The 25273-nt window shown below is 39.2% G+C and overlaps 1 protein-coding gene across 4 annotated transcripts in view; it reads right to left on the reverse strand.

Annotated features, from left to right (window-relative positions):
* The window catches only part of cbfb (core-binding factor subunit beta), a 103888-nt gene that overhangs the window by 76390 nt on the left and 2225 nt on the right, over nucleotides 1–25273 (reverse strand). For 3 of the 4 annotated variants that reach the window (XM_041192444.1, XM_041192447.1, XM_041192446.1), the window contains exon 3: nucleotides 22450–22566. In XM_041192444.1, the coding sequence (XP_041048378.1) occupies nucleotides 22450–22566 (117 nt within the window). The remainder of the gene's footprint in view (nucleotides 1–22449; nucleotides 22567–25273) is intronic. The other variant, XM_041192445.1, reaches the window with a different exon arrangement.

The following is a 25273-nucleotide window of genomic DNA, read 5'->3' on the forward strand; positions in this document are numbered from 1 at the left end:
CCAGTGATAGCTGGAGATAACCAAAAGATGTCACAGCCAAAAGGACAAAGAGGTGTTGAAGGTGGTGATATTATCTAAGGAATGTGCTAATTAAAGGTGGAAAGCAGGACAAGCAAGGTACAGAGATAAAAACAAAAAAAACTGCGGATGCTGGAAATCCAAAACAGTAATTCTGTTTTTGTTAAGCAAGGTACAGATAGCCCTAGTGGGTGTGGAGTGGGGTGAAGGAATCGAAAAAGGCTGAAAGGAAGAGATAAAACAATGGATGGAAATACATTTAAAAATAATGGAAATAGGTGGGAAAAGAAAAATCTAATTATTGGAAAAAAACAAAAAGGAGGGGGAAAAATCAGAAAGGGAGTGGGGATGGAGGAGAGAGTTCATGATCTAAAATTGTTGAATTCAATATTCAGTCCGAAAGGCTATTTATTTATGCACTTTACAGCCTTTCGGACTGAATATTGAGTTCAACAATTTTAGATCATGAACATTCTCCTCCATCCCCACTCCCTTTCTGATTTTTCCCCCCTCCTTTTTTTTCCAATAATTTATATAGATTTTTCTTTTCCCACCTATTTCCATTACTTTTAAATGTATTTCCATCCATTGTTTTATCTCTACCTTTTAGCCTTTTTCGATTCCTTCACCCCACCCCACCCCCACTAGGGCTATCCATACCTTGCTTGACCTGCTTTCTACCCTTAATTAGCACATTCCTTTTAGATAATATCACCTTCAACACCTCTTTGTCCTTTTGTCTGTAACATCTTTTGGTTATCTCCAGCTATCACTAGCCCTCTATCCAGCTCTCTTGTCCCACCCCCCACCCCACCCCTTAAACCAGCTTATATTTCATCCCTTTTCTATTTTTCCTTAGTTCTGTTGAAGAGTCATGTGGACTCGAAACGTTAACTGTGCTCCCTGCCACAGATGCTGCCAGACCTGCTGAGTTTTTCCAGGTATTTTTGTTTGTGTTCTCCAGGATGGTATGTTGCCTCCCTGGTGCTAGTGTCAAAGATGTCTTAGAACGGCTACAGGACATTCTGAAGAGGGAGGGTGAACAGCCAGTGGTCGTGGTACACATTGGTACAAACGACATAGGTAAAAAAAGGGGTGAGGTCCTAAAAGCAGAACATAGGGAGTTAGGAAGTAAGTTGAAAAGTAGGACCCCAAAAGGTAATGATCTCAGGATTACTACCAGTGCCAAATGCTAGTCAGAGTAGAAATAGCAGGATATATCGGATGAATACATGGCTGAAGAGATGGTGTGAGGGGGAGGGTTTCAGATTCCTGGGCCATTGGGACCGGTTCTGGGGGAGGTAGGACCAGTACAAACTGGACGTGTTACACCTGGGCAGGACTGGGACTGACGTCCTAGGGGGAATATTTGCTAGAGTGGTTGGGGAGGGTTTAAACTAAAATGGCAGGGGGGATGCGAACCTATGCAAGGACTCAGGAGGGGGAGACAAAACACAGAAAGGGAATTAAGAAAACTGATAGGCGGAGAAATCAAGGGCAAGAATCAAATAGGGCCTCAGTGAAAAATAGTGGGAACAGGACAAGTAATGTTAAAAAGGCAGGCCTGAAGGCTTTGTGCCTTAATGAGAGGAGCATTCACAATAAAGTGGATGAATTAACCATGCAAATTGATGTAAACAGGGTATGATATTGTCGGGCTTAGGGAGACATGGCTGCAGGGTGACCAGGGATGGGAACTGAACATCCAGGGGTATTCAGTATTTAGGAAGGACAGACAAAAAGGAAAAGGAAGTGGAGTTGCATTGCTGGTTAAAGAGGATATTAACATAATAGTGAGGAAAGATATTAATTCCGACGATGTGCAATCTGTATGGGCAGAGCTTAAAAACACTAACCAGCAAAAAACATTAGTGGGGGTTGTATATAGACCCCCCAAACTGTAGTGGTGATGTTGGGAATGGCATTAAACAGGAAATTAGAGATGCACGCAATAAAGGAACATCTGTAATTATGGGTGACTTTAATCTGCATTTGGATTGGGCAAATCAAATTAGTAACAATACCGTAGAGGAGGAATTCCTGGAGTGTATATTGGATGATTTTCTGGGCCAATACATTGAGGAACCAACTAGAGAACAGGTCATCCTAGACCAGGTATTGTGTAATGAGAAGGAATAATTGGCAATCTAGTTGTGCGAGGCCCCTTGGGGATGAGCAACCATAATATGATAGAATTTTTCATCAAGATGGAGAATGATGTAGTTGATTCTGAGACTAGGATCCTGAATCTTAATCAAGAAAACTACAATGGTATGAGACGCAAGTTGGCTATGATGGATTGGGAAACATTATTTAAAGGAAAGACAGTGGATAAGCAATGGCAAATGTTCAAATAGCACATGGGTGAGCTGCAACCATTGTTTATTCCTGTCTGATGCAAAAGTAAAACAGGAAAGGTGGCCAAACCATGGCTTACAAGGGAAATTAGAGATGGTATTAGATCCAAGAGGCATACAAATTGGCCAGAGAGAGACCGACCTGAGGATTGGTAGCAGTTTAGAATTCAGCAAAGGAGGACAAAGGGATTGATTAAGAAGGGGAAAATAGAGTAGAGAGTAAGCTTGCAGGGAATACGACTGTAAAAGTTTCTGTAGGTATGTGAAGAGAAAAAGATTGCTGAAGACAAATGTAGGTCCCTTACAATCAGAAACAGGGGAATTTATAATGGGGTACAAAGAAATGGCTGATCAACTAATAAATACTTTGGTTGTGTCTTTAAAGAAGGACACAAATAACATAGCAGAAATGTTGGGGAAAATAGGGTTTAGTGCAAAAGAGGAACTGAAAGAAACCAGTATTAGTAGGAAAATGGTGTTATGGAAATTGATGGTTTGAAGGCCAATAAATCCCCAGGGCCTGATAACCTACATCCCAGAGTACTTAAGGAAGCGACCCTAGAAATAGTGGATGCATTGGTGGTCAGCTTCCGAGATTCTATAAACTCAGGGAAAAAAGGGAGGTAGAGAGAAAACAGGGAATTTTAGACCAGTCAGCCTGACGGGGAAGATTATAGAGCCCATGACAAAAGATTGAAAAGTTGAGCACTTGGGAAACAGTGGCAAAATTGGACAGAATCAGCATGGATTTACGAAAGGAAAATCCTGCTTGACAAATCTACTGGAATTGTGAGGATGTAACTAGTAGAGTTCATGAGGCAGAGCCAGTGAATGTGGTTTATTTGGACTTTCAGAAGGCTTTCGAAAAAGTCCCACATAAAAAGAGATTAGTGTGTAAAATTAAAGCACATGGGGTTGGAGGTATTGTTTTGAGATGGATAGAAAACTGGTTGGCAGACAGGAAACAAAGTAGGAATAAATTGGTCTTTTTCCGAATGGCAGGCAGTGACTAGTGGGGTGCTGGGACCCCAGCTATTCACAATTATGATTTAGATGAGGAACTAAGTGTAATATCTCCAAATTTGCTGATGACACAAAGCTGGGTGGAACTGTGAGGAGGATGCAGATGTGCTTTAGTGTGATTTGGACAAGCTGAGTGGGTGGGCAAATGTATGGCCGATGCAGTTTAATGTGGATAAATGTGAGGTTATCCACTTTGGTAGCAAAGACAGGAAGGCAGATTATCCGAATGGCTATAAATTGAGAGGGGAATGTGCAACAAGACCTGGGTATCCTCATATACCAGTCACTGAAGGTAAGAGTGCAAGTGGTAAAGGCAGCAAATGGTATGTTGGCCTTCATAGTGAAAGGATTAGAGTACAGGAGACAGGATGTCTTGCTGCAATTATACACAGCCTTGGTGAGACCACACCTGGAATATTGTGCAGTTTTGGTCCCCTTATCTGAGGGAGGATGTTCTTGCTATAGAGGGAGTGCAGCAAAGGTTTACCAGATTGATTCCTGGGATGGCGGGACTGACATATGAGGAGAGATTGAGTCGGTTAGGTTAATGTTCGCTGGACTTCAGAAGAATGAGGGGGAATCTCAGAAACCCATAAAATTCTAACAAGACTAGACAGGGTAGATGAAGAAAGGATGTTCCCAATGGTGGGGGAGTCCAGAACCAGGGGTCACAGTCTGAGGATACGGGGTAGACCATTTAGGACTGAGATGAGGAGAAATTTCTTCACCCAGAGAGTGGTGAGCCTGTGGAATTCGCTACCACAGAAAGCAGTTGAGGCCAAAACATTGTATGTTTTCAAGGAGTTGGATATAGCTCTTGGGGCGAAAGGGGTCAAAGGATATGGGGAAAAAGCGGGAGCAGTCTATTGAGTTGGATGAACAGTCCTGATCATAATGAATGGTGGAGCAGACTCGAAGGGCCTACTCTGGCTCCTATTTTCTATGTTTGTATGGATACAGTCTCCCCTGCACACTTGAATAAAGCCGGTGAAAGAAGCTGGAGTCTCGTGGTCGCTGCAGGGTCGGAGGCTGCTTGAACTCCCTTTCACCTTGCATTTACCTAGGCTGAAATCCATTTGCCAGTTCTGCCTATTCATTCAATCAATATTTCTTTATAATTTTGAGCTTCCATTTACATTGCCTACAATACCAGGTATATTTGGGTCATATTTGGTATGTGGTTTTCTATTTGATCATCTAAGATAATGATCTGCATTATTCCTAGTGACTGCTTGTTGATAAGGTGTACAGAGTTTGGAAGCCTGGAACAGAAATCTTTCTGGATGCTAGCAAGTAAACTAATTTTAAATTCCTGAGTCAATGTAGACAGCCAAATTATTTTTGGGTGGGGAAAACAGAAAATACCAGAATCCTTTAAACTATACACAACTGTTCCACAATCTTGCCTATTAGCACACTACAATTACAGCATTAACTGCACTGCCTTACTAAGCATATCATTTTACAACAATCCCTTATGCTTTGACAAATGAAAGTCCAGTTAGACAGTAATGTGTTTCTCTCCCAATTCCAGCACCTGCTCTAAACACATTGGCTAAAAACCATTTAGAAGGAAACCTGAGTAAACACCATGCTTGACACAAGGGTGGGTTTCATTGCTTAATGCTCTACTTTTGTTTAAATTATTTGATCAGTGACAAAAGAATCAGAACACCTGCAACAAGTCTACCATACCAATAGCAACGAACACATCTTGCTCTTTGCCACATCCATCTCCATCAAAAATTATGTTTAGTCTCATATTCTGAAGATTTTGACCCCACTCAAGAATGTAAGCACAGAAAGAGAAATAAATGCATGTGCAATCTGATTAAATGCATTATTCAAGATGTGTTAAATGTAGCTCTGCAAATTCTAGAATCATATTAAATTGCGTACCTATTTTACTGCAAATTGGGTCATAACGGATAACTAACTTTTTGATCTTTACCAATGTTAGTTTGGCATTGTGGTCATTTATTTTCATGACAGGGGTTGTTTTAAAATGTATTTTAAGCAGGACCTTGCCTTATCTGAAATGCACTCTGTAAAGATTGCCAGGATCGAAAACAAATTTATGTTGAATAAAAAAAATCAACAGGATACAGATTTTCACAGTAAGATCCCTACATTCCTAAAATGAAATGCTCTCCCACTGTGCATACACTAGTTTGTTTGAAATAGTTAACAAAAGTGAGCTTTTGTTTAGTGCATCAAGTCACTTTATTTTATTCAAAGAACCATACTGCGAAATCTATGTCCTATTCATGTAATTTATACAATATAAAGAGGCTTGGTTTGTAGTTATGTCCCATCTTACTGTTAGTGTGCCGCTATGATATTGCAAATTTAGAAAAACTTTTAAAGGTTACATTTAAAAAAATCCTTGGACTGAGTTTAAATGCTGTTTTAAAATGGCTCAAAGCTACCAGACAGAATTGTGGATTTCAGACTGGGTCTCCTCTTCCAAGAGGACAAAAGACAATCCTTAATTTAAATTATGGTTCACTGTAGTCTCGTCCAGGAGATAACGAAGTTTTTGTTGACACCTCATCATAATGAATGTAAATGTTGCCTTTGCCAGAACAAAAGCTGAAAACCACAGGTGGGAGAAAGCCTTTTGAAGTGTCAATGCCTTATATGGAAAGTGACTTGGCATACTTATACAGGTCACATGATAAGTGGCCATCTTGGCTTACCTGCAAAAAGCATTGGAAGCTGCATACCCAGAGATCCATCAAGAACCATGTTGAAGAAGCTTCAATCCAGGGACAGACAAAGGTATTTAAGAACAGCTACTGGTCTGCTGTAAAACAATAAGGCAGCTAAAAGTGCCATACCTTCAGAATAGAAAGAACCTTCTCTCCTCCCTGTAAACCCGATTCCACCGACTCAGCTAAAGCAACCTTTGGCAATGCGACAGTGAAAGCCTGCAGAGACAATCCTCCAACCTCAAAACCTTCACTTCAGACACGGCAACATCTCGACTTTGAAAAATACCAGGCCTACGTAGAACAATATAGACTGAACTTGATTCACACTTAAGTATCACTTTAGCTTCCTCTGTAGCTAGTCTTTGTGGGGGGGTGTTAGTAACATCCACAGCACTAGCCTGAAATGAACTAACCTTTTCCTTTCCAAGTAAAAGGCATTGCTGCTGGGTTTTTTTTTAAAAACTGGAATTACTCACTCCAAGGGTGAAATATACACTCAAACAAAAGCATGGTTCACAGGCGACTTTGGGGAAACATTTGTGTCCATGACATTCATTTTCAAATCTTTATCTCCAATCTCTTCTAGTCCCGCACTCAAGGTATCTTTCATCCAATTCCAGCCTTTCAGGCAACCCAATTTTAATTGTTCCACCATTGGCAGTTATGCCTTCAGTTGCCTGGGTCCCAAACGCTGGAATTTCCTCCCTAAACCTCTCTGCTCTCTCCCTCCCTTTCTTCCTTTACAATGTTCCTTAAAACATACATTTGAGTAAGTTTTTGGTCATCTGCCCCACCATACGCTGTGTAGTCAAACTTTGATTATAACACCCCTGTGAATTGTCGTGGAGCATTTTATGTTAAAAGCGCTATATAAATACAAGATGCTGTTGTAAAGACATTTGGCAGCAGGTGGTATATTCCACTATTAGGTATATACAGTAAGGGTTTGATGCACAGCAATCAGTAACTAAACTCAAGAGAATATTTAGCACAAGACAAAATTATGTCAATAATTTTTATTTCCTTGATGAAAGCAAAAAGAGTCATATAGACTCAAAACATTAACTGTTTTTCTCTCCACAGACGTTGCCAGACCTGCTGAGATTTTCCAGCAGCTATTTTTATTTCTTTATTTGAATAAGTACAATTGTAAATTGCTAATCATCCAAATTAAAAAAGTCACAATACACTACAATCTGAAATTCACCCTCAGCTCTCTTTATAGGAAATGCAATCAAAAACAGATTATTTGGCAGACTTTGCTATTTCTTGCACTCGAAGATGGTCAAACCTTCTCAGCACTCGCACTGAATCGATGACAGTCTAATGTACGACAAGAGTATCATACCAAGCAATGAATACAGCATAATTCCACTGGTAGAGTTATAAAGAAAGACTTAGATTTATATAGTGCCCTTCATAACCACAGAACTTCACAAAGTACTTTACAAGCTTTGAAATACTTTTGAAGTATAGTCACTATTGCAATGTAGAAAACAAAGCAGGCAATTTACATACAGCAAAGTCCCATAAACAGCAATGACAATGACCAGATAATTTATTTTAATGATGCTGGAGATTACACTAAGTACTTTTCATCTATATTTGTGTAACATACAAGAATTCTGCAGTGATGAATCACTGAACAAATTTCCATCAAGGTCCAAGTGCAAACTGGTAAAATAAATTACAAGTGAAGTGAAACCAGTTTTTAAAATGAGAAACAATGTTTTGAAATCATATGGGTGAGTTATAGCTTATATCAATGCAAAATAGTTTCTTCCCGTGAACACAACCACCTGCTGAGTTTTTCCAGGTATTTTTATTTTTGTTTTGGATTTCCAGCATCCGCAGTTTTTTGCTTTTATCTCAGTGTTATTACTACTCAGGCATGAAGAATTTAGGCAGTCATACTCTCTCAAGGTGGTAGTCTCATTACATTTCAACTTTGTGCCAACTACAGAATAGCTGCAATCGCTACTCAGTGAAACTTCATTTTTAGTCTCATCAGTAACTGCCAAGAGGCAGCGATTTGTCCTGGTGGTTCTATATTAATAAACTTGAAGCTAGCACTCAGATCCTTGTTTGTGCAGCTTGAAAGTACATGTAGCCTGTAGTCTCTAAACTCATGCCTACTGGCCTCCCCAAAACTTGACACACTGGCTAAAAGGATGTCTTCTCCACTTGCCACTGTTAACTGAATCCAATATAAGCTGTATACATTATATTTAGAAGTTGATGGGTGAATTAAACTCATAGGGAAACCAGTTGGATCAGAGAACAATTCCCAATGCTTCTAAAATGCTAAGCTGGGCAGAAACTAGTCCACTGCCTAGGGATTTTGCATTTAGTGAAACTTGCTGTAGAAGAACCATTTAAATTTGAGACTTATCTTCCAATTTGTCCAAAGCTGCAAAACTACTGCTGCCAATGTGCATTTTAAGTTTTTGTATCCTCATCTATAAAAAGGACAGATTGCTCTGTACTTGTGCTTTGAAGACAATGAACTGAAGGGTGATGGAGAGCAGGCTGATTCTGCCACCCACATTGTGACTAAATAGAATCTAATGATTCTGAAGCCACTAGGGAAGAAGCACTGTGCTAGGATCCTGCCATCATAGACCCCCTTGAGCTATTGTATAATTTCATTAATTTGCAATACACCTCTCCACCAGGATTACCTATCAAGACTCCCATGGAGGGAAAACATTACTACATTTTCTTTTACAGACATTCCCAAATCCAGCCACATATATCATGCCAATGACAAAAACATTCTTCAAGAAAAAATCTGTGTGCCTTGTTACTGTTTTTGGTATAGACACCTCAATTCCCCTTGGGGACTACAGTAATGTACTTTCTTACCAAACTCCTCCTACTACTCAGCACTTTCTCAACTGTAAGTAGTTCTGCAGTAGCTGGCACATTTTCCTAGTAGAATTCTCAGGTCACTGAGGTGGCACATCATTTTCTTTAAAATAGGGAATGTGAAGAAACTGCTTGCCATCATATGGATTGTGACTTAGGTGTGCGAAACTGTTTAAAATGATTCTGGAAACTCAGATACATCTCAATCTTTCATTACCTGCCTGATGTTAGGCCATGAGTTAAGAAATAGTTGTTGGCAAAGAAGGGCGTGAGAGAGAGGGTCTTGTGCATACTGGCCAGTGATATTTCAGTGTAGTAGTCCTTGGTGATGTTTTCCAGCTCAGTTATATCCTCAGAAGCATGGATAAAAATACACTAAATACTTTCTGTAGCCTAATACTCCCGATGACAGTATGTTTACTTCCATTTAATTTAGTCTATTTTTCAGCAATTCAACATTCCATTAGCTTTCGTTGACTTCTTCTAGGCAATAGCTTGAGGTCTTGAAGCATCTATTATACCTCAAGATTCTCTTCCTGCTGTTCGGCTAGCGATTCTCTTCCTGCTGTTCGGTTAGCAATAAATTGCCATTAATTAAGTAATCTCTGTTTTTTGTCCATAAGTACACCACTTTGTACTTAACTTCTTTAAGCCATTTGGCAATTGTTTGTTCATCTCTTCAAAGAGTCCGAGTTCTCCTGAAGTGGTTACTCATATTATAAAGTATTATTTGATGTCATCTGAAGTTACCTGTACTCTCTTCCAGATCATTTATAAAATACTGTTTACACCTGCCACCAACTGGTAGAGCATCAGGAACTGTTGCAGCCTAAGTGCACGTGCAGATTCTCCCACCAAGATGGTGGGTGTAGGCCGTTTTGCTCCCAGGCCAGTTTAACACTACAAAAAGGCCAGGTTAATACTGCAACCTCAACCACAAGACAATATTTTTCTTTTGATTTATTGGAACAAATTGGAAAAGTTGTGCGTGGGGAATTCCTATACACCCTGGCAAGCTGCTGGTAGAGAACAGGATTCAATCCCAGAATCATGGCTTGGAGCCCCAAATTGGGTGATGGCTTTTTTTCTTATTTTATTCTAAACTATTTTATTGATTTCTACCATGGTGAAACTCCACATTTGATTTTGGTTTCCAAGATTGGCTCTCACCCAAACGAACTGGCTGCTGGGGAAAAATCTACTTTTATCATTACAAGTACCTTGCTGTTAAAATGGTCATTCTGAGTGGCATTTTTTCCTATTAACTGATTTGTTGTAAAGGACAATCATATGATAGCAGCTTGCAAAAAAAAACGCATAATTCAGCAACAGAAAGCAGAGCTACACTTAAAAACATTTCTCTCACTTTGAACAGCCTGACACTGCATCTGTGCAAGTGGAGTACTGAAGTACTCCCCCTAGTGCTGCAGCACAAATTCACGTAGCCTTTGTAAAAATACTGAAGAGTTGTCATGAAGCTATTAATGTATATAATATTTTGGAAAATATTTTTCTTTTAAAATAGAGGTTTGGTCTGTCTGGGGGTATGTCTTAATTGGATTAAAGCAGTTAGTCTAGGTGCTTTGATATGTACTAGTTTTGATATATAAGAGATAGTGTGCATTTACATTTTTTTGAAATAGAACATTCAAGAAGTGGGGTGAAAATTGACACCTTTCTAGCAGCTACCAAGTAATATGTTTATATTACTAATAAAATTGGTATTATGAAAGGGGTTTCATTATTAAAAAGGTAAAGTTCAAAGAGGTTGTTAATACAATGAGAATTAACATTCAATGGGACTGGTAGGTATAACTTCAGTAGTTTTCAGGTGTGCAGGCAGAGGCAAAGTAAGATAAAAGCAGCTGCAAGCCTCCAACTGGCTCCACAGTGAAAAGAAATTCAGATGCTGCCAGACCTGCTGAGTTTTTCCAGGTAATTCTGTTTTTGTTTTGGATTTCCAGCATCCCCGCAGTTTTTTGTTTTTAACATTTTGAATTTGTACGGTGAAAATGCTTTACCTGGTGTTTAGTTAAGTCTATGGGTTGCTATTGCCTTAATGGAGATTAGTTTGGGAATTAGTTAAAAGTTATGATAGCAGTCATTTGTAGCCCTGCATGCCTATATTTTAACCTGTGTAAATTAATAAAATGTTTCATTTAGTTTAATGTAAAACGTCGAGAACTAGTGGTCTGATTCCAGAATTTAGAGTTGCACATCAAACATACAACTAATAATTTTGTGTTGACAGTTGTTTAAAGTTTCACTCTTGGGTTTTTTTTAAAAAACTCCACTTTACCAACTGCATAGGTGATAACAAGAGCACAATGTAACTGTTTAGGAATGCAAATGGAAACATTGAAGAGCACTGTTACATCAGCATTCCCAAACAATTTTACATTAGAGAATGCAGGCAGATAAGTTTATATTGCATATTGCAAACAGGCCATTTGGCACAACCGATCTACACAAGGACAAAGGTTTTCAAGGTTGTCCTCCACAACTCCGTTGTGAGTCTAATACTGGCAACTGATTCTAAGGAACGTTTGTTTGTAGTGACTAAATAGTTAGTGAAATTGCAATCAGTCAAACTCGGATGACATGAAATTCCAAACATGTCAAAGTCAACCATTCCCACCAGCAAATCCCATAGAACAATGCCCGTGATAAACCGAAATTCTGCACTGGTAATTCTGGATTAGCCAAACTTGTCTAAGCTTGTCATATGATTGTGCCGACTAGAGCGGAATTAGACCACAGAAAAGTATGAAATCATGGAGCCTGAGGAGGCCACTGACCCTGAAGAGTCCAATGAATGCCCATCTGCTCGTCCTCCTGTTTCCTTAACCGATTCTGCCAAGGCTGTAGAGATGCTCCAGGATTTCACACTGCACCACGAAAACACTAAAAATATGTTTGACTGCACTGATGTTTGGACTGTATCACACAGGTCCAAAGACAGCACACTAAACAGAAAAAGGATTGAGTTTTTCCAGAGCTAACTCCTAACATTTTTCAATCTTTCAGTCTTTTACAAGGAGAGCCCATTGTAAGGAGTGAACAAATTGAATAAAGACTTTTCCACACTTACTGCTTTAGTGTGTTTTAATTTGGCATTTTGACATGGACCATGTCTGTAGGCATATCAGGTTACAAAGATGCATTCATGTGGGAATGGGAGCTCCTCAGCTTTCACTTAATACAAAACTGAAGGCCGATCCACTGGGATTCAACAGATTGAACCATACATCAATTCTGTTGAATGGGAGTGTGGAATTTTTTGGTATTTTGTATATCAAACAGATGGTCATTTGGCCAACTAGTCTATGCCAGCATTTATGTGACAAATCCCCTCCAACCTTTTTCACACCATCAGTACATCCACCTATTCCTTTCGCCATGTGCTTATTTAGCTTTTTCTGAAATGTATCTATGTAACTCCTCTATTCATGGGATGTGGGCATCGCTGGCTAGGCCAGCATTTACTGTTCATCCCTTATTGCTTTTGAGAAGGCGGTGGTGAGCTGCCTTCTTGAACCACCGCAGTTCACCCACAGTGCTGTCAGGGGAATTCCAGGAATTTGGCCCAGCGACAAGGAGTGGCAATATATTTCCAAGTCAGGTGTGTGGTTTGGAGGGGAACTTCCAGGTAGTAGCCGTCATGGGTTTGGATGGTGCTCTCAAAGAGCCGTGATGATTTCTTGCATCTTTTAGATAGTACACGCTGCTGCCATTGTGCGTCGTGGTGGAGGGAGTGAATGTTTGTGAATGGGGTGCCAATCCAGCAGGCTGTGTCCTAGATGGTGTTGAGTTTCTTGAGTGTTGTTGGAGGTGTACTCATCCAGGCAAGTAGAGGGTATTCCATTGCACTCCTGACTTGTCTTGTAGATGGTGGACAGGCTTTGGGAAGTCAGGAGGTGAGTGACTCTCTGCAGGATTCCTAGCCTCTGACCTGCTCTTGTAGCCACAGTATATGGCTAGTCCAGTTCAGTTTGTGGTTAACCATAACTCCCAGGATGTTGATAGTGGGGATTTAGTGATGGTAATTCCATTGATTGTCAAGGGGTGATGGTAACATTCTCTTGTTGGAGATGGTCTTTGCCTGACACTTAAGTGGCACAAATGTTATTTGTCAATTGGCATCCCAAGCCTGGATATTGCCCAGACATTGCTGCATTTGGATATGGGCTGTTTCAGTATCTGAGAAGTTGAGAACGGTGTTGAACATTATGCATCACTGTGAACATCCCCACTTCTGGCCTTATGATGGAAGGAAAGTCACTGATAAAGCAGCTGAAATGGTTGGACTGAGGACACTTCTCAACTGCTCCTTGTGGTAGCAGGTTCCATATTTTAATCACTCTGGATAAAGAAGTTTTTCCTGAATTCCTCATTGAATTTTAGTGACTTTCCTTATAGTTATGGCCACTAGTTTTGGTGTTTCTCCACAAGAGATAACATCTTCACTACATTTACCTTGCCAAAACCTAGCAACTTCCATTAGTCATCCCTTAGCCATCCCTCTTCTAAAGAGCCCAGACTTTCCTAATAGCTACAAAGCCCTCTGTTCTGATATCATCCAAGTAAATTTTTTTTTAAAAAAAGACCATTTCCAGTGTCACTCAAATATGGAAACCAGAACCGTGTACAGTACTCCAAGTGTGATCCAACCAAGGTTTCAAACAAGTTTAACACATCTGCTTTTTAATTCTATTCATGTAGAAATTCACACCAGTGCTTTGTTTGCACTTATTTTGTTAACCAGCCTTGCTCGTTTTAAAAAAAAGGAAAATGCTGAAAATACTCAGGTCTGGCAGCATCTGCGGAGGAAAAGTCAACATTTCAAATTGACAACTTTTCAGTAGAACTGAGGGGTCACCCTTTCCATCCCATTCTTTTTGCTTCTCCGCCCTATTTGGATCCCACTAAATGCAACATCAGTGTTTTAATGACAATAAATAAGTTTAATGAAATCATATGGACTTGAAATGTTAACACTGCTTCTCTCTCCACGGATGCTACCAGACCTGCTGGGTTTTTCCAGCATTTTATGTTTTTATTTCAGATTTCCAGCATATACAGTATTTTGCTTTTAACACAGTTTAATTGTCTTACTGGCTCTGTCCCCCTATGGCTTGCTCACATAGGTCATTAATGTAATGTGTACTCTTGTGCCTGAGATTTCTTTATACTGTATGATAAACTTGGTATCACTCTTCAACAATTCAGCCAAGTAGAATTGCAGAATTTTATAGCTCTGGAGGCCATCTGTGCTCTCAGTTTTCTGAAAGAGCAATCCAGTTAGTCCCAACCCATACTCAGTCCAATATATGTTTCAAATATTGATCATGTTTTGATTCAACTATTACCACTGCTTCTGGTGGGGAGCTTCATGGCATAACAGCATTCCATATCAAAAAATATTTCCCCTAACCTCCAATACTTTATAAACATATTCACAAGGTAAATTACTTCAACTAACTTTTTTTTTAATAAATTGTACCTTCATCAGCCATGTATTTTAGTGCTGTGAAGAATTTTTTGAATATATATAAATGCAAGTTGTTTGTGGCTTTTTCTGTCATTGTTCTGCCCTTATATCGTTTTAGTGGGAGCTATCTTCAGTTTCCTCCCCATTATGTGCTGGGCCACTGAAAGAAGGGTTTGGCCTGATATTGCATTGAGTCACCCACTAGGTGATTGTGAGAGGCTCTGTTCGGTTTTTGAGCTTTCCCACTCGGTAGTATGTGGCTTGGCAATACTTGACCCGAGTTCCTTACTATTCGTAGTGCGTCGGACCAGTGCTTCACGTGTCAGTGCAGACTCGATGAGCTGAAGGGCCTCTTCTGCACTGTAATATTCTGTGATTGGCACTACTCCATCTTTTCCCTCATCCTCTTTTTCCTAATCACCCACTCCATTCTTAATCTCCTCCTGCCCTACAATTCTCAGGAAAACACTGCATTCCTTCTATTCTGGTCTCTTATGCACCCTTATTTCCTTCATTACATGACTGACAACCATGTCTTCTGCCATCTAGGCCTCAAGCTTTAATTTTCCCCACCTTTCTTGCCTCCATTAAGTAGCCTCTTAAAAGCTACCACTTTGATCCAGCATTTAGTTATCTGTCCCAATATTTCATATGGTTGTGCCAAATTTTTTTTCTGATTCCACGAGCTTTAACAATGCAGATTCCATTGACATCAGGTGATGTGGTGAGCTCATGAATACTGATAAATGGAAGAGCCAAAGGCAAGAGGGAGCATCTTCTTAGATCTCTAAAACACCCGAAAAAGGAGCAATGTTGTCATTGCCTCAAGTGGTATAGCGCAAATCCAGATGCAATAGCCCTGGAAACTACATGAGAAACTGAAACTCTGTATACGGAATGTGAACAATCCAAAAGGATCCAAACTCCAAATGCAGAGTGGAATCAAAGGTGACACTTGGCAGGATTGGATGACGAATTAATAGGGTGGACCAGAGTGAACACCCTGAATTAATGGGAAGTCAAAAGATAAGGCATTGGTTACAATAATTGAGACAAAACAAAATTGTTGATAAGCTAATGACAAGTCGTTTTCCAAAGGCTTCATGTTTCATTAATTGGAGATTTCTTTTTCTTGTTTTTTTTGGGGGGGGGGGGGGGAGGAGAGAAGAACAGAAGTTGCCAGGCGAACTCCAAACTCATCTTTCCACAATTAGCTTAGAAGGGGCAGCAGCACAAATACAAGATCAAGCACAGCAAAAAAAAAAATTCCTAAAACAAAGGAAAGCTTCCTCAATCAGCAATAAATAAGAAGTTGCAATTTGGTAACTAAACTAAATCAGATGTGCTTTTCTGGAAATAACTCTGCCCAAAAGATGGTGTATTTTCTAAGAAACAGCTATTAAGGACCTGAAATGCCTCAGCCCAGCCCAATCAAGAGGTAGCAAAATAGAATGCCAAATACAAATTGCATGTTTTTGAAAAAAAAGAGAATTGCAATAATGAGAAAGTCATCCTGCAGTATATCTAGAATCTAAAACTTCTAACCATAATGCTGTATGTGCAAGTTTACAGTTTTAGTCAAATAGGCCGCCCTAAGTTACTCAACATTAGTAAACAAGCACTGCACTTGGATTTCTATAATGTTTCTTATTGTGCTGCCAATAAGCATGTAGTGGTTCTCTTCAACTTCTCTTGTGAACAAATGAACCATCTGAATACATCATGACCCATTCAGATTCCAAACACACAAGACTAGAAATATTAAAACAAGTCTCATTTTGTTTGATTACTTCAGTAATTAACCACACTTTACATACCAAAATGTTGACTTATCAAGACAGCCACACCATGAAACCAAGAATTCAGCTCCTGAGGGCATTTGCATTCGCTCAACTTCACAAAATACAACATTTTCTTTTCAATCTACTTTCATTATTTTCCCCTGCAGATTATTCAACCCACAAGGTCAACAGTTTATTAGCCAATTATCAAGCACCTCTCATTCCATTATACTAAGATTCCAGAGCAAAAATTACAGCTGGCAAGATCAGTCAGTTTGGAAATGTAATTCAAAAAAGTAAACTAACAGCAAATGGATATACATCTTAGGATACATGGTCAAAGCCAGATATTACTTATGAGTATTTACAACTGTTCATTTAATTGCTTGAAACAGCTGTATCAGCTGGCACTACAAAATTTTGTTCAAATCTGCCAACAGACAGGAAAAAAAGTTTTAAAAGGAGACTCGCATCAATGAATATATTCATTTATGTACAGAACAGTGAACAGCCTTGTTACACAAAAAAAATAACATGACACCATAAGGCATGTTTTCATCTTCACCATATAGGAGGTAGTCCAGCTGAGCAATTGCTCACCTGTTATAGAACCCAACTAAATGTTGTTCCACTAAACTTAAAGTTCTCCTTGCATTATCCATAATAACTGGCATAATGAGTTCCTATCCTCTTTGCCTTCCACAGAACTTTTTTGGGGAGGGAAAGATGACAAATGAAGAGGGAGGAGAAAAAGATCCAAATAGTGAAATATTGTGACCAACAGACTGGTGAAAAATACGTTATTCTGTTGTAGTGCCCAGTTTGCCAGTCAAGGCCACTCTAGCTTTTACACAATTGACGAACATTAGCATGTTAGTACCCTCCTGTATTTTACAACACAAGACTCAGTTCTTGGTGGTGTACTGGCTTACTGATACCACAGTAGGTTAATGGCTGTACCCAAATGAGTGTACATTGTGGTACAGTATTTTCGTACTTTAGAGATAACTAAGCTTAAATCCTTCCCAACTTCAGTGTAATTTTAGAGACTTCAACAGAAACAGAACCCATTATGAATTGTGCAAAATAAGTTCATAAGCAGCAAAGAAAGCTAGGTTGAGTTGTGAACATAGTGTTGCTGGTTCTTAATTTCAGTTGTCCTACTTCTACTAAGAACAGAATCAATTCAGTACAGCTAGTTCAAATGGGGTATAAATGAGTGTTAACAGTAAAACATAAACGAACAAAGTATGCAACATTAGTTTTTCTGAAGTAATTGTATTTTTGATCGGACAGAGATGAAATCAGTTATAGGGGCACCACTTTACTCAATTTGAAATGAAACATTTAGCTGTTGCACTCAAGACCTCAACTACAAAGTGCCCTTAGGTCACAAATCAAAATGTATGGCATGAAATTGTTTCCAGATTTAAAATAAATGGCACAAAGACACTTGTTTAAAAGCTAAAAGGTGAACAGACAATACCCGTAATCCAAAGTAGGAAGCAATGTCCCCACAAGCTCAGTGTGCTCTTTCAATATCTGTGGTATACACAAAGATTTAACCATCTCACTGAAGAACTATTTTTACATGTTGTATAACACCTGTCATCCAATTTGCATCCCCTGAAGATGATACCAAATTGAAGACATTATTTGGTTTGATTTTGTAGAAAATACAATATAGTCCATTGAACATTTAAATCCTAACTGAAGCTAGCCAGTTCACATTACTTGGACCAGATATAATTTTAATTTTTTTCCTTTTCAAATAATTATCTTGAACGTTAGAAGCTGTCTCAATAGCTATTTATTCCATTATATCATCTTTCAGTGAAGTCAAACCTTTTTCCTTTCATTCTCCAAGTGATAATCCACAGCTAGATCATTCATTATTTGCCTATCGAAATCTTCCATAATCTTGTAAAACTGAATTCCCTCAATCCCTGTCCCCAGAGAAAAGACGCATTTTTTTCAGTGTCTCTTCATAGCAAAAACCTTGATTCCTGGCATAATTCTACTGAATCTTTACTATACCTTTTACATAGCTCTAAAATTCTTCCTATAAGGATTCACCATGCTTAAGAGTCTTGCTGTTTAGGTAAATTTCCTTTCCCACTGTTCTGTCCCCACACCCCAATTGTTATTTCACATTCAACACTGAATTACATCTGCCACTCATCACAACTCTTAAGCAGTCCTTATTGTCCTCCTGTAATCTTCCTCCATTTGCTGATGCTCAATATGACATCATAAATGAAATTCAATACAATTCCTCATGTGCCTTTGACCAAATCACTTATAGAAAGTAAGAAATTTCAACAGAAATTCTTTGGGAACACCACTACCCACATCCTAAAGGAATAACCAGTTACCCTCTATTACCAATTTTTTGCATAGCCATCTCTATTTGCACGAATGCAGTTCCTTTAATAACAACGTGCACCAGCATAATCAAACACTTGCATGCCACCTTAAATGGCATCAAATTTACCAGGGACAGCTAAGGCACAGGAGGCCACCACTTGGTCCATCATGTCTGCATGAGCAACTCACCCAGTTCCATTCTCCCACCTTCTCCCCGTAACCCTTTCAAATAACAGTCCAATTCCCTTTTGAATGCTTTAATTGAACCTGCCTTTACCACACACTCAGAGCACTCCAAATTTTAACCACTCACTGCGTGAAAAAGTTTTTCCTCATCACTATTGCTTCTTACTTGTTGTAAATTGTCATTTCCTCAGAACACAATTAACTTTGTCAAATACAATATACCCATTACAATTTCATACTGACTGTCTCAGATTAACCCATGCTTTTTATGTACTTTCTAATTTCAGCCCGTATAATGGAATCTAGAGATCCACCCACAACCAAGGCAAGATTAGGTAGCCCAAATCCTTGAAAGCAAATATGTGCAAATTTCAAAGCTGTAATTGTTTGCCATTGAAGTAGAGTTGTTAAGAATGAGAACACGGATATTCCACTGCAACTACACCCATCTCTTTAGTATTTATATAAATACATTAAATACTTAACATATTTGACATTAATGTATTCTACAATCAAACTCAGTTCTCATTGACCTGCAAAGGAGTCATTCTCCTTTTCTAGGTCAGGAGATAGATATATAAAAAAAACTTTTATTTCTAGGAATCACCTAGTACTGACCAAAACTGGATCACTGGCTGCTGAGACAGACTGATTTTTAACAACTAAAATTAGTCATTTCTGGAATTCAAGATTCAATGTTTACTATCATCCAGAAACTGTACAAGCTATTTTAGAATATCTTAATTTACTTTAATTAAGTGCCTTTATAAAAATGTTAAGAAATACAAAGAATGTCACAAAATCAAACTTGTATCAGCAGCGATGCTACTTTAGTTCCCCGAATTACTATGGATTTAAAGTTACATTAAAAAGATGAGAAAAAAGTGTAGGATGAGGAATGGCATTCAATACACCAAATCTCATTTCCACTCCCCCCCGCCTTGTTACAATTCTCCTAGCTTTGCATGCAACTTTGTTCTGATCACTAATGACAGAGATTATTCCAATTAGTCACATTTTATGCAAGAGGAGCATAAAAGGAGAGGCTGGGGATCGAAACAGCTCTGATCAAGCCATGAGTGTTAACTGAATGGAGGAAAAATAAATCGGACAATATCATAAGACAAGGATTCACTTCAGGTAAGTATACTGTTAAGCTTTTAATTTAAGTTAATCAACTATAAAGACTGGATCAATTAGTCGTATAAAAACTAAAGCCAATTTGATATTTATCATAATTAGTATTCAAGTAATCAGATCTAGGGGAAGTTAAATTAAACAGCAAGGGATATTAACACTAAAGGGGTCTGAATTTCTCAGTTAAAGTCTGAGGGATAAAGATAATAAGAGCCAAGTAAAGCATTTAAATTAATTCCCTATAAAATAGTGATGTCAGCACATGGGAAGCAGCTGATTGGCCAGCCCATTTAAATCTTCAGCTTATTCCTGTTAAATTAGTTAATAGTCCAATAGAGGCATGGTAGGTGAGGGCATCACAGTCCCATGGAGTGCATGTTCTACATGGGAATTCCAGGATGCTTTTCACATCCTGAACAACCACATGTGCAGGAAGCATGGTCAGCTGAAGCACAGGTTTGAACCTGAACTGCATCTGGAGTCCCTGCCTTGCATCCACAAGGTTGAGTGTTTCATGGGTAGCACGTTTCTGGGTATATTTCACCCCAGAGCTTAAAGGTATGCAGGCTGCGAGGGCGTGGGTGACCACACGCAGTCAAGGAGGACCAGGCAGGTAGTGCAGCTTGCTCTCCAACCGATATTCAGTTCTGAAAGTGATGGCTCCTTGGAGTGCAGCTCAAGCCAAGTCCAAATCACCACAGGTGACTCGGCTATACAGGGGTGCAGTAAGTAGTTTGGGAAAGCAATTGTAGTCGTGGATTCTATTCATTAGGGGAACAGGAAGGAGTTTCTGTAGTCCCAAACATTTGGAATGGTTAAGGGAAAATCATGTTTAACCAGCTTGAGTTTTTCTGATGAGGGTCGTGCTGTCGATGTGGTGCATGTGCACTTCCAAACGGCATTTGATAAAGTGCCAAATAATAAGCTAGTCAGCAAAGTCAAAGTCCATGGAATAAAAGGGACAATGGAAGCATGGATATGAAGTTGATTGAATGACAGGAAATGGAAGTGTAGTGGTGAATGGTTGATTTGCAGACTGGAGGAAAGTATATAGTGTGGCTCCCCAGGGGTCAGGTTAACACCATTGCTTCCTTGATCTATATCAATCACCTAGACTTGTGTACAGCAAACAATTACAAGTTGTACCGGTGACACAATACTTGCAACTATTGTGAACTGTGAAAAGTATAGTGAGAAACTTCAAGAGGGCATAGGCTACTGGAATGGGTGGACACATGGCTGATGAAATTTAATGTAAGTGATGCATTTTAGTAGGAAGAATGAGGAAAGTCAATATGAATTAAAGGAAACAATTCTAAAAAGGGGTACAGGAGCAAAAAGACTTGGGGGTATATGTGCACAGGTCATTGAAGGTAGTGGGTGAGAAACAGGTCAAGCTATATGGGATTATGGGCTTTATAAATAGAGGCAGAGAGTACAAAAGCAAGGAATTCATGGTGAACTTTTATAAAACACTGGTTCAGCTCAACTGGAGTATTCTGTCCTTTTCACCAACTCTGGTCACCACAATTTAGGAAGGATGTGAAGACATTAGGCTGGACACAAAAAAAAATTGATAATTCTTCCAGGCATAAGGAATTTCAGTTACATGGATAGATTGGAAAAGGTTCATCCTTATTAAGGAAGGTTGGGGTGAGATTTGATGGTGGTGCTCAAAATCAGGAGCAGTCAGGACAGTAGCTAGGAGGGTCAAGAACCAGAATACACCAATTTACAGTGAATGACAAAAGGACCAAAGGCAACATGGGGGAAAAGGGTGTTTTTCATTAAAACAAGTGGTTAGGATCAGGAACGTACTGCAGGCAGATTCAACCATGGCTTTCAAAAGGAACTTGGATCATTATCTTGAGAAATTTGCAGGGCCATGGGGAAAAGGCAGGGGTGTGGGACTAGTTGAGTTGCTCCTTTAGAGAATTGGTATGCACATGACAGGCTGAAACTGCCTCCTGCTCTGTAGCCATTTTAGGATTTTTTATTATCCAATTTAAGTTCATCTTTTGCTATTTCATATTTATGACCTTTGATACCATAGTCATAATTCTAGAATAATGTACTCAATTCATTCTAATCAAGTCAATATACTTGCATTATTCCATTTGTAAAATTTGATCAAGTCTCTCATTGTAGCTCATTAACATGCACTTGGTCTTCTCTGTACCCTCACCAATGCTTGCAAATCATGTTTATATCATAATTACCAGAACTGCATGCATTATCATTGTCCAACAAGCACACTAGTCTCAGCACAATCCCAGAGGGATTTGTATCTGTTATTCTGGCTATATATCTAACAATTTTAGCTTTCTTAATTGCTTCCCATACTGTAAACATTTAGCACATTTGAGCAAATATTCAGGTAGTGTAAAACATTTCCTAGTTCAAATTCATATATTAAATACATTTTTAAAAAGCACCTATATAGCCATGTGCAATCTAGAATTTCTGGATTTCTCCCACTCAGAAGAATGTCAGGACTAGTTTCTTACCTTGCCTACATCACGCTCAAAGTCCACATACTCCCGTGTGGGTGTTTGTCGCTGTTCTCCATGCCAATTTGCCGGAAAAAACTGCAGAGATAGATTGGTTCCAGAGGCCACAAAAGCCTTTCAGAAAAATCAATACAAACTGTATTAGAGAACAGGACTTTAAATAAGTTATGCAGTCATTTATTTTTTATATCAGTGCTATGTCCTGAGGTTACAGTCTGCCAGGCGGCACTGCATACTCCAAACTCTGGAATTACATGATAAAACATGAACTCATCATTTTTTTTTTAAGTGTACAGTTACAGGCATCTGATTCTGCTTTGACACATAGCCCAGAAGATGTCGATAGCACGGGATATTGCACTAATCAATAACACAGGCATTAGTTAACTTGGTCACTGCTCAGAATAATTATGCACTTTGAAAAGCTGAACATATAATGATGATTATTTCTAGTGAGACATGATCAAGTACAATCAGGGAGACTTTTACAATGCTAATAACGATCAGTTATGCACCCCTCAATAAAATGTTCAACATTGTGGGACTGAATTAGTATTATAGCATGGTCTGCAGTGCAAATGTCATGTTGTCCAAGGGGAAGTGGTGGAAAGTTACTGAGCATTCTGCCAAGTTGGGAAGGGAAATGAAAGTGAAAGAAAATGTGGACAGAAAAGCAAATGTACAAAAATAAACAACCACTTGTGCATCAGTTCCTGGATACAGGAATATAAATGCTGTGTCCCGTGCTCAATTTGAGATTGTTGTTTACCTGGGATTTATTTTGCCAAACTACAACATATATAATCATGTAATATCAATTCAATCCATTTAATGCATTGATATAGGAGCTTGTACAAGTTTGCTACGCAAATAGATGCCATTAAAAAAAAAACCCAAATCCATCCTCACTTGGAAATATATCGCCATTCCTTCACTATTGCTGGGGTCAAATTCCTGGAACTTGCTCCCTAACTGCACTGAGCGTATCTACACCACATGGACTGCAGTGGTTCAAGGCGGTGGTGGCTCACTGCCACCTTCTCAAGGGCAATTAGGGATGGGCAATAAATGCTGGCCTAGCTAGCAACTCCCACAGCCCATGAATGGATAAAAAAAATCTTAAAACAGGTCAAGAACAGACTTGCCATTGTGCAAAAATAGAGGAGGTGCCAAACAAGGAAAAATACTTACAGAAAATGCTTGAAATACTTAGGTCTAGCAGAATCTGTGGACAGGGAAACATTTGACCTTCTAGATCAATGACCGTTCATTCTTTTGTTTCTGATGAAGTCATCAACCTGAAACATTCACCCTGTTTTTCTTTCTCTCTATAGATGCTGCCAGACCCTGTTGAGTATTTCCAGCATTTTTTTTTTAAATTTCTGATTTCCAGCATCTGCAGTATTTTGCTCTTGGTGAAATATTTACTATCACCTCAAAGTCAACATGCTTGTGGTCTAGAGATGAAATGGCCTTCCGTAACTGCTTTAAAAAAAAAGAAACTTCTAGTATTGCTAGAAAATGTTTGATTAAAAATGGCAAATTTTCCAATTAAAAGCTTTTGAATTTCAATGATGAATGGCTCAGAATAGCAGTGCAGCTGATGGAGCTTTATCACTCAATGTCACAGATCAGAAGGATGCAGGGTGGATGAGTTTTTGATTGCAAACATGTTAGAAAGCCAAAATGGGCTCCCTTCACACAGTCCGACAGCTATTGGTTCCCACAGATGGGAAATGGTATATAGCCTAGAAGGGGGAAAATTATAAACAGTTAAAAATTATCAGATAATTTTGTCCACTGCATTCTACCCCAGAATTGCAAAGTTATTCTTTACGGATGAAATCAGGCTCGTTTTAAAAAAAAAGTCTGAAATCATCCTGACAGCTCATCGTCAAAGTTTCTGAGGCATGCCTCAGTCTCTCAGACTGACATACTAGGAGAGTTCATGTTTGACCCTGCTGTTCTGGGTTATCTGATCTCAGATGAAGCAGTGTTAAGAATGTAACCATTTTATTTTAATTCATTCATGGAATATGGGCAGAAGCCAGCATTTATTGGCCATTCCCAATGGTGGTGGTGAGCTATCTTCTTGAATTGCTGCACTCTGCTTAAGGTACTCCCAATGTAATTAGGGAAGGAGTCCCAGGAATTTGGTGCAGCAACAATAAAGGAACAGTGATATATTTCAAAATCAGTATGGTGTGCGACTTGGGGGCGGGGGGTGGGGTAAGTGTTCCCACATGCTTGCTACCCTTGTCTTTCTTGGTGGTAGAAATCATCAGTTTGAGAGCAGCTAATAAAGAAACCTTGCCAAGCTGCAGCTGTGCATCTTGTACTTAGCACATGCTGCAATCATGGTACAGTGCTATGCTCTGGATTATGTCCAGCTTTGATGGGCATTGGAGGTGCACTCATCCCGGCAAGCTTGGAGTATTCCAGCATACTCCTGGTTTGTGCCTTGTAGATATTGGAAAGGCTCTGGGGAATTAGGAAAGTAATTTGTCACAGAATGCTCACCTCCACTTGTAACCACCGTGTTTATGTGGTTGGCCCAGTTAAGTTTCTGGTCAATGATCCCAGGGTGACAATGTAATGCCACTCAATGCCTCCAACAAGAGTGAGTGACAGTCATTGCTTGGCATGTGGCATGAATGTTAATTTCCCAAAACATCCAGCAATAAGAAGGGAAACTTTTATCATGAATCGTCAATCAAGCAGAGTCCAAATAATATCAAAAGGCAATTAGTTAATTGAAAAAGAAAAAAATTACAGAATGAGAAAGCACGTGGAAGCTTGGGATGAGTCTTTGTGGCACTCT

This window comes from Carcharodon carcharias, chromosome 7 (genome assembly GCF_017639515.1).
Source record: "Carcharodon carcharias isolate sCarCar2 chromosome 7, sCarCar2.pri, whole genome shotgun sequence".
Taxonomy (NCBI): Eukaryota; Metazoa; Chordata; class Chondrichthyes; order Lamniformes; family Lamnidae; genus Carcharodon; species Carcharodon carcharias.